This window comes from Morus notabilis, unplaced genomic scaffold (assembly GCF_000414095.1).
Source record: "Morus notabilis unplaced genomic scaffold, ASM41409v2 Scaffold413, whole genome shotgun sequence".
In the NCBI taxonomy this organism is placed as follows: domain Eukaryota; kingdom Viridiplantae; phylum Streptophyta; class Magnoliopsida; order Rosales; family Moraceae; genus Morus; species Morus notabilis.
The window spans coordinates 79,167-89,019 of NW_010363912.1; the positions used below are offsets into that span (position 1 = coordinate 79,167).

The 9,853-nt window shown below is 35.3% G+C and overlaps 1 protein-coding gene across 1 annotated transcript; it reads right to left on the reverse strand.

Annotated features, from left to right (window-relative positions):
- Positions 1-7,286: 7,286 nt before the first annotated feature.
- Positions 7,287-8,526, reverse strand: LOC21400029 (zinc finger protein ZAT5). Its single transcript, XM_010105196.2, has one exon. It carries the CDS (start codon positions 8,492-8,494, stop codon positions 7,394-7,396), a length of 1,101 nt encoding a protein of 366 aa, XP_010103498.1. The 5' UTR covers positions 8,495-8,526; the 3' UTR covers positions 7,287-7,393.
- Positions 8,527-9,853: the final 1,327 nt, after the last annotated feature.

The window sequence follows — 9,853 nt, forward strand, 5'->3', positions numbered from 1 at the left end:
CATGAATCGGAGCTCCTACTGGTCCAAGTACCGAATCAACCCTCAAGAGAATTATTTATCTACTTCTTTCTTAAGAAGGAATGGATTCCATCTCGTGTAATAACATTCCCGGCTACCTACTTCATCATGTCTCCAAAATACAAGGAATAGGATTCAGGATCTCAGAATCCGTACCGAGTAAATCAAAAGACACAAATCCATAAATAAGAGTCTGTTAAGAACTCAGGATTAAGATCATCCTATATATGACCATCGATAGACTCAATTAGAATTTCTATATTTAACGGAATTATTAGAAATTCATATTGTGTATGTGTCCTTGTTCCACATAATCTCATTATGCAAAAAACACTCATTCAATATCTCACCATATTAACAGCGCGGATAACACCGTTCCATTCTAAATGGGAATGACATGTATTAATAATGTTTTAATTAAAGATTCCGAACTTTAATTAAATTAATTATGAACATTATTTTTTGATTATTATCCTTAAACATTATCCTCTCGTATATAACATTTATATACAATGTTTAAGGTTACATAAATAACCATGGAAGTTTCATTGATATTCATAAAATATTCATAAATATATGCACATAAAATAATGAATAAACTCTTTTTATTAAATAAATAATAAATATCCTATTACATCTCATGCTTCTAGGACACCATTCCCAACATGTACATCTTCTTATAAGCCTCCTGAATATTCTCAAGACTTAGGTCATCATCGTCACTATCATCTTCAGTTTCATTCTCAAAATCTGTATCATCAAGAACTCCACTAGAGGTTGTTGCAGACGATGTTGCAACAGACTCTGTAACAACATTATTAGTGCTAAATAAATTTTTATCCGTGAATTCGTTTCTTACAGTGAAAGCCACATAATTGCTGGTGTGATCATCTGCATCCTCTTGACTTTCATCTGAATTATCACTCCATATAGACGCCATGGCAGCCTTGTTTCTCTTCTTGAGAGTGTTTGCACACTCCGCTTGAACATGTATGAATCCTTCACATTCTCGGCATTGTATTCCTTTATTTCTTTTCTTCTCTTCAAACCGTTGAGAGTTAAAATTCTTCTTTGGAAAATTTTTGTTCTTTGAATTCTCTCAAAATCTCCTTTTCTTGTTGATCTTTCTCAGCATTTTATTGAAGTTTTTGATGAGTAAAGTAAGAGACTCACTCAAGTCCTCATCTTCGTCAGTCTCATCTTTGGTGGGCATATCATCATAATCTGCATGAAGAGCAATTCCTCTACTTTTCTTTTTATCCTTAAAGTTCATCTCAAAGGTTTGAAGATTACCTACGAGTTCATCAAGTCTCATATTCTCCATGTTTTTTGCTTCTTCGATGGTTGTCACTTTGTAAGCGAAACATGCTAAAAGTGACCTCAAGGCCTTTTTCACCAATTTGACTTCAGAATATTTTTCTCCAAGGGCGAAGGCTTCATTAGCAATATCACAAAACTTTGAGATGAAATAGGCAATACACTCATCTTCCTCCATATGCAAACGCTCAAAACAGGTTGTGAGGATTTGAAGTTTTGAAGACTTCACAGCATCCGTACCTCATGTGCAGTTCGAAGAATATCCCACGCTTCTTTAGCGAACTCACATGCGGAAATCAATTTGAATTGATTAACATCCACAGCATTGAAAATGGCATTCAATGCTTTTGAATTACTGTTTGCTAGCTTGTCCTCATCGTTGGACCATTCCTCTTCTGGCTTGGGGACGGTATTGCCTTTATCATCTTTAGTTGTTGGATGAGTCCATCCGGTTAAGACAGATCACCATGCCTTCTTATCAATAGCTTTAATGAAAGCTTTCATGCGAGCCTTCCAATAGGGGTAATGGACACCTTCCAGAAACGGTGATTTGTTCATAAATCCTCCTTCTCTCATGACAACCATTCCTGCAAAATCAACCAGTACACCAGGACCTCACCGAAATACATGTCAGTGACCCTCTCTGATACCAATTGCTGGCACCGGTTTGAGTCTTTTAACACTTTATAAGACAATATGAATAATGCAGAAACGTAAAATAAAAGAACACGAGAGAAATGGTATCGCGGTTCGGTAACAACCTACTTCGCAGGGCCACGCCCAGATGATGAACAATCCACTAAGAACTCTTTTACAATTCAATTGGACTTAATCTACCTGAGACTCCCTCTCTAAGAAGACGCCTATGAACTTGCAATTTCCTAATGGACTTGTACATCGAGATCCCCTCGACTTTTTAACACTGGAATCCCTCCAACTAAGTTTTTCTCTAAAAAACACTCAAATCATCTCTCTTGAATACAAGTGCTCACCTCTCACACAACCCAGCAAAACTAATCAAAAGGTGTACATAGATACAAGAGACTCTTTGAATAAATAAGCAAAAATAATAACAGCTTGACAACCTCTTCAATTAATTCGCTAAACCAAATCTATTACAGATCCTTGTTGCAACAATAACTGCAACATAGTTGTCAATGTCGACTTTCTCAAAACTAGTTCGAATCAATCTGCTTTAATTCTGAAACCTTTTCGAAACTGATATATGAACCTGGACACGTTCTTAGGAGATAGAGGAAGATCATCCAGCTACGAAATCTCCATCAAATATCAATCAAATCAATTTACCATCTTTGGATTAATAGTTGACTTTCAAAAATAGAAACTAAGATAAGTTTATAGATATTTCAGAAAACTACCATAAGAAACTTGTCAGCTGCACATCTAATCTCAACCACAATCAATCAGCCAATCATTCTCAAAATAATGTCAATCATAAAACGATTAGGATCAAACAAAAGTTAGACAATGTATTTGTCGTATAAGAATATGCGCCAGTACAAAACCCCGTCTAGTTCAACTCGACTACTTGAAAGACGCTAGTTCATCCTCGTATAGAGCTTAACTTCTGATCTCCAAGAATTAGTTTTCAGGCTAGACACACGAGCAAGTACTTTTTCGGAATCCATAATTTCTGCCATCTAAGCAACTTGTAATCCTTATCACAAGGGTCGAACACAGAATTTATCATATAATCACGTCAAAGGCAAAAAAGTTATCAACTGAAGGTTCTGGAAGTTTCCTAAACTCTCTTGTAGGTTCCATCGGATTATATTTAAGGAATTCTTCGAAGGACTTATAAGCAGACAAACCAAGCCATTGCTAAACACAGTCATATCAACAATAAATAATTTATAATATTATTTAAGATGCATGACGTATCTAAATTTCGATATTTGATTCGTCACATAGCAAAAAAATTTCAGAAGCAAAGAAACTTTTATTTTTCGCGAGAAGGAGAGACGAGCGATTAGAAGAGTTAGAGTGGTACTGAGACTGCTGAAGGTGAGTGGTGATGAAGTGAGAGTCGGCGGTGATGAGAGAATACCAGTTTCTTGAGACGCACTTGAATCGCATTAGAGATTTTGCTGGCAATTTTGTGAGGATTTTCATCTTCATGATATCAGCCGGCAAGCAATCGCCGCTTTGGTTTTCCGATTCAATGGTTCTTTTTCGCTCATTTCGCTATTTCACAAAGATGTTTTTATTTTTATATGGACCTGAGTGGTAGAATTCTTATTCGTAGGGTTTGTGTTAGACTTCTTTAGTGATATTCTGTTCTCGGTTCTATGTTCATAATGTTGGTTTTATTATTATTATTATTATGAAACTATTGTTATTATTATTATTTGAATGTGAATATGAATATGAATTAAGGAATGTTTTAAAATTATTCAAAGTTCTATATCATCTATACTTCAAAATATGTTGCGTATTATCTGCATTATTTAAAAAATCAAACAAGTTGTTAAAAAAAAGAACAAACTACAGAGTGACTTTCTTTTCAAATACACATTGTGTAATTTGTTTTAAAAAAAAATTCTCAATTTTTAAAGATTTTTTTTTTTTTAAATTTTGATATCCTCCATTTTATACATTATATTTTGAATTGTATTAAATTTATACCTTCACATTTAAAATTCATGTTAAATCTTTACATTTTTTTTTGTCATAGATTGATGTTGATAGTGAAACTAATCTAATTGTCCTTCACATGTTTGTATTTTTATTATTTTGAGTTTTTATTTTTTCTTATATTCTTTCTTATTTAAGGGCGTTGGGTCTTTTTAGGATCAAAATTGATAATTGACTGATAAAAAGGTATGAATTGAGCATAAATTCAAAATTGGAAAGCATGAATGTGATAAAATTAAAAATAAAAGTCATGATCTTTTTTATAACCTAGAAAGGGATGGCATAATTTTGATTTTTTTAATATAATTTTGAAATTTAAGAAATTCAAAATCTTATTTTCAATTTTTAACAGGACTAGTGCCGGGTTAAAACGAAGTTAGTGTCATGGTCGAATCGGGATCACAACCTAAGTTAGGGCTAAGGTGTGGTTAGGGTTGGTTGGAGTTGTCATCAGGGTGACATGGTCGGGCCGAAGCCAACATCACGTCATGGATGGGTTGGTGTTAGGCCAAAGTTGGTATAGTAGGTTGGCTTTAAGGTCGGGTTGAGGCCCGACTGAAGATCAACTTTGGGGCCGGGGCTGAGATTGGATCTTACATCAAGTCTTACAAAATCATTGGGCTGATATCAAGACTACACCTGAACTAGGCATAAACGAGCCCCATAAATCTTGATGAGTATCAAAAATCTTTTGTATAAAGAAATTGTGAGAGGAGAAAAAAAGGGGTACATATATAGCACAAAAGAATGTAGATCGGTTAACAGGGAAATCAATGAAAATACATTAATTAGTTTTTTTAAATACCTTAATTAAATTTTAAAAAGAGTTTAGTGGGCAAAATGACAAAATAAGTACCAAATATACCGATAAACTAAAGAAAAATATTTTTCTGCTGGGGCACGTGAAGTACGTATGAAGAAAGAATCACTACAGAGGTTTTTGAGGTTTTATTATGTTTGACAATCTTTACGGTGGAGCAAGCTATCTTGCTTCACTGGTGGGGGCAAGTATTTTTACCGTTGAATTAATTTTTCAACGGTCAGATATGCAACAGGAGCAGTTCTATGTGGTGAGTTGTAAATTTTTAATACGGACATGCACAGATCTAGCCGTTAAAAAACTAATTTAACAGTTGAAAATACTTAACTTGCTCCACCGTAAAGATTGTCTGTTTTGTTTGATATATAAAGTTTCATAAGGTCGGTGTCACTAACATTCACGATATATTTTTTTAATTGCCTTCTTTTTTTCTTCCTCAACATCTTTTCCACATTTTTGGGTGATACCTTTTTCATTTACAAAGTTTTTCCCAATACTATATTCATATTTCACCTTCCAAAGAACATTACTTATTATTAACAGCTTTCTATACTAATGAAGAAAGAGATTCTTTCCTTCTATTTTATTTTAATTTCCCCTTATCAAGAATAAGATTTCTAATAATAAGTAATTCCAAGTTTTTTCCTGAATAATGATAAATTCTAAGTTACTATTATATTTAGGGTTTCAATTTTTTAACCAGACGTGCACATAACAAATTCCGCTAGCCACAAAAACTTTTATTTAGGTCGTTAAAGAACATCAATACCCAACTTCTGAGATCACGTAGTACTCAACAATTTAGCTCCGTGAAGTTCTCTCCAAAGACTAATTTTTTAACCATTAATATATTTCTTTCTTTTTGTTAATGATAAAACAGTTACTTAATCGGTGAAGTATTATGAACGTAACTGCAGAAGTATACGCATTTCTTTGTGTGATGTAACCTTTCATTTAATTTATGAGTCACGTTTCATATATAGGCAAATTCTGAAATTCTTATGACACAAACGCACATATAGAGGAGGGACAAGTATACAATTCATTTTGAGACAAGAAAAATTAAGCACTTATTATTGCATTTAATCTTGTGCTGACATTTAAGAAATTAAAGATTAAAATACCATTCAATTTTGCTTTGTCACTAATTCTAAAAACTGTCCAAAGACTCCAAACCCAAACTGGCACATTTATCTCTAACCTAATTAGTAATTACAAGTAATTCCTCTCTTGTTTAATCTCAAGGAACTGACCAAATTAACTCTCCCATGCCAAAATAATCACAACTGCTCAACTTGGCGTAGTCATCTAGTAATCTAAAAATTTCATCTCTCTCTCTCTCTCTCTTTTGAGGTCGATAGACACCTAAATCTTACTTAAAAACAGCTAATTGATGCTAATTAATAGTGCCATAATACAAAGGACTAAACTTTGGTACAAATTAAGCTGAATTTGTCTTCTTTATCTTGCCTTATTGTGCATGTGATTATTGTAGTTGCCAACTTTGTGATGCACTGATCTGTCATTAATTACATAGATTGGTTATATACGTATATTTTATTAATTTAATCAAAGAATCTAGCTAGTATAATCCGTACGTTACCCTTTACAGTCTTACCAAATTAAACCAAGTTGGCACTTTGGATTTTCAGAAATGAATGCTTGAAACCTCTAGACTAGTCAAGTTGATTTGAGCAAACTAATTAATTTGGAAAACGCATATAGGAATTCCATTAATATGTTTTATATGAGAAATTCAATCCAATATTGTAAGTTTACAATTAGTAATTTATATAACACCACCCACTAGAAAGACTTAGGTAGAAGTGGAACATGATTTCAGAATATGCTAGGAAGGAAGCATTCTAAGGTTTGTGGGTCATCAAGTAGTGGATAATTTACAGATATTGCTTAGGTGTACTTATTAGGCTAGTACTAGTAACTAACAAAGAGGTGGACCAAACAAAGAAAATGACAAAAAAATTAGCCAAGTAGATGCAATTTTAAAGTGGCATCTTGTTATTAAAAAGAGAAAAAGGACAAGAGGAGGATTCATGTGGGAATTGCAGTAAACCCACTGCCTTTCTGTACTTTTATTGTATTCTTGTCACTTACATTAGAGAGACACAGATAACCAGCAGGCTTTCTTGTAGTTGAAACAATGAAACTTTTCCTTTTTTTTTCTTACCTTTTTTTTTTCCTTAAAAGAAAAATTATTCTTTTCTTTTGGCTAAAATGAAAGAATGAGCCAAACCCAATTGGGGAAAAATAAAGACCAATTGGAAAAGCATAAAAGACGATACCCCATCATGCACTTTTCATGAATTGAAAGCCTTTCATAACACAAAAGAATCAAAAAGTCCATATAACAATTGCTCATCAAGATGATCTCATCATCATCAATAAAAAGAATGAAAAGAATCTTATAACTTTGCATTTGTGAAAAAAGTGTATATGAAAAAAAAAAAATCGGTAGTCTTAACAATTCACATCAATATGTGACTTAATTTTTGAGATCAATAATCGTGGCACATAATAAACCATAAAAAAAATATTAAAAAAAATTAACCTCTTTCTCCCTTCTTAATAATGACAATCCACCAAAGCCGGTGCGGAGAACACGAGAGACGATTGTTGTTGCTGCTGCTGTTGTTGTTGTTGTTGTTGCTGCTGCTTGGACGTAACAAAACCGAATTTCGAATCCCGTTGATCGTCTTCCGGCGCTGGAAGATTGAGATCCAAATCCAACGACAAAACATTTCTTGCTTTTTTTGTATGTTGTTGTTGATGATCATCTTCATGAGCCTCCAAGGCCATTAACGGAGTAGCCGAAACAGTACTCAAGGACAAGGCGGTCGCGGCTGCGGCGGTGGCTGCTACGGTCCCTGCCGGAGCGCGGTGTCGTCTCATGTGCCCGCCCAACGCCTGGCCGGAGGTGAACTCCGCGCCGCAAATCGAGCACTCATGAACCTTGTTGGGCGACTTGTTTGTGATGTGGTGATTGTTGTTGTTATGACTAATTCCATACAAACTCCTGTTGTTCAATTGCAGAGAAAGCGTCGTGGACGAAATAGTATTGTGGTTGCTCTTGGTTAATTGCAATTGATCTTCGTCGTCTGACTGTAAAGCGAACAACTGAGTTTTCTTCTCGATTTCGGCCATGGCCTTGGGCTTCTTGTGGCTCGCTCTGTGACCGCCGAGGGCTTGGAAAGACGGGAAAGTCCGGTTACACGTCTTGCACTCGTAGACATAATACCCAGCCCTGCCCGCACCGGGCGCATTCGTCGCTTCTAAAAATTTCCGGCTGCTGTACTTAAAAGCACTCCCGCTGCCGTCTTCCGTGTCGATGACAATCGGAGGCAGCGCCTTCGTCGGCGTTGCGGATCGCCCGCGGAACCGGCCTTGCGCGAGGAGGATTAGGCAGTTGGCCATGTCCTCCTCTTCCTCCGTGCTTATGTCTTGAAGCTCCGCGGAAGTCGTCGGAGACGAGGAGTTGTTGCTATTGTTGCTGTTGCTGTTGTGGTGATTGTTATTGTATTCGCCGCCGTAGGAATTGGTCGCGGCGGCTACGGCGGCAAAAGGCATCGGAGATTGTGGTCTTTGGCGCTTGGTGCGCTTGCCCTTTGCAACCACGGTATGATCTTTGGATGTGGGATTGACTTCCTCTTGAGCTGTAGCTTCCATGGTTAATGTGGAGCCAGAGAGAGAGAGAGAGATTGAAGGGTAAAGAGGAAGCAAGGAAGAGAGACTTTGGCTTTGGATTGTATATATAGAAACTAGAGAGAGAGAGAGAGAGAGAGTGATGAGAATTGTCTTAGTTTAGAAATTGGAGTCAAAAGGACACCCAATAGAACAGTAACTGTGAATTAGTCTCTCTCTTTCTCCAAGGCCAATATTCTTTCTTTAGTTTACAACCACTGAAAGGGTATATTTATATTTATAGTCTAGTTGGAATGGGGGAGTTTCTTTGTTGTATTTTTAGTACAACGTTTTTAGCTAGAGATAGAAATCAATTAAAGGGAGTTTTAGTAAATTGGGTTAGGAACACCACAAATTAAGCAATTAGGATCAAAGGGATTTAGCTAAAAACAAACAGGAGCGTAACGGAAAAGTTACAAAATTAGGATGAGAGAGGGGTAAAAAAAAATAATAATAATAAATTAAAGAGAGATTATTTAAGAGTTTAGAAGGGAAGGAGAGAAGAGGTTGTTAAAAGGTAAGGGTCCGTTTCACACTCTCTTTCTCACACTTTGCCAACGCACTTCACGTAATGAAAACAACCCCTTTTTCTCACCACCAATATCCTAATTGCCATTTTTGGTTGCACGTTATTAGCGTGCTACCTTCGTTTTTCACTTGCCACTTGAAAGATGATGAAGCTAATTAGCCTTATCGATCATCTATATTCTGGTCATGATATCACCTTCTATAGCATAATTAAATTAATACCACAATTTCGAGAAGAGATATGTTAAATGCACTCGCCAGTATCACAAGTGCACGATATAAACCGTTGGTTTCTATAATGCCCACATGAATAAACGTCCTATGTCGTACATTTGTAACATACTTGTAAGTGCATTTAACATTTCGTTAATGATAAGTTTCGCTCAAGTTATGTTTTCTTAATGGGATTTTGTTTGATAAATCATATTATAATTGTAATTTTCATTGTTGTATAGTAAATTGAGGTACCAAGTTGCCATTAGGGGCTGAATAGATAATTAATGACTTATAGTACATAAGAGTGGCAAATTTCCTCACATAATGTACGTATTCATGTTTAACCTAGTTGCATACGTACTTGACAAGTAATGCATTTAATTTAATTATAGTTTGCAAAGAAACATTTGTTGATTAAATCATTCTAGTTATGTAGTCCGAATAATCTGAAAACTATACATGTACCCAATAACTAAGTGTGATCTTAACTTTCAAGTACCTTACAAGTTACAACTTAATTAGATGTATATATATATATATGTATTCTTTTCTTTTCTTAAACTAAGCTTCGATAATTGAGATGCAATAATTTGGAATAGG

Excerpts from the sequence above, each read along its gene's own strand:
- LOC21400029 (XM_010105196.2), bottom strand. The coding sequence starts at position 8,494 with ATGGAAGCTACAGCTCAAGAGGAAGTCAATCCCACATCCAAAGATCAT.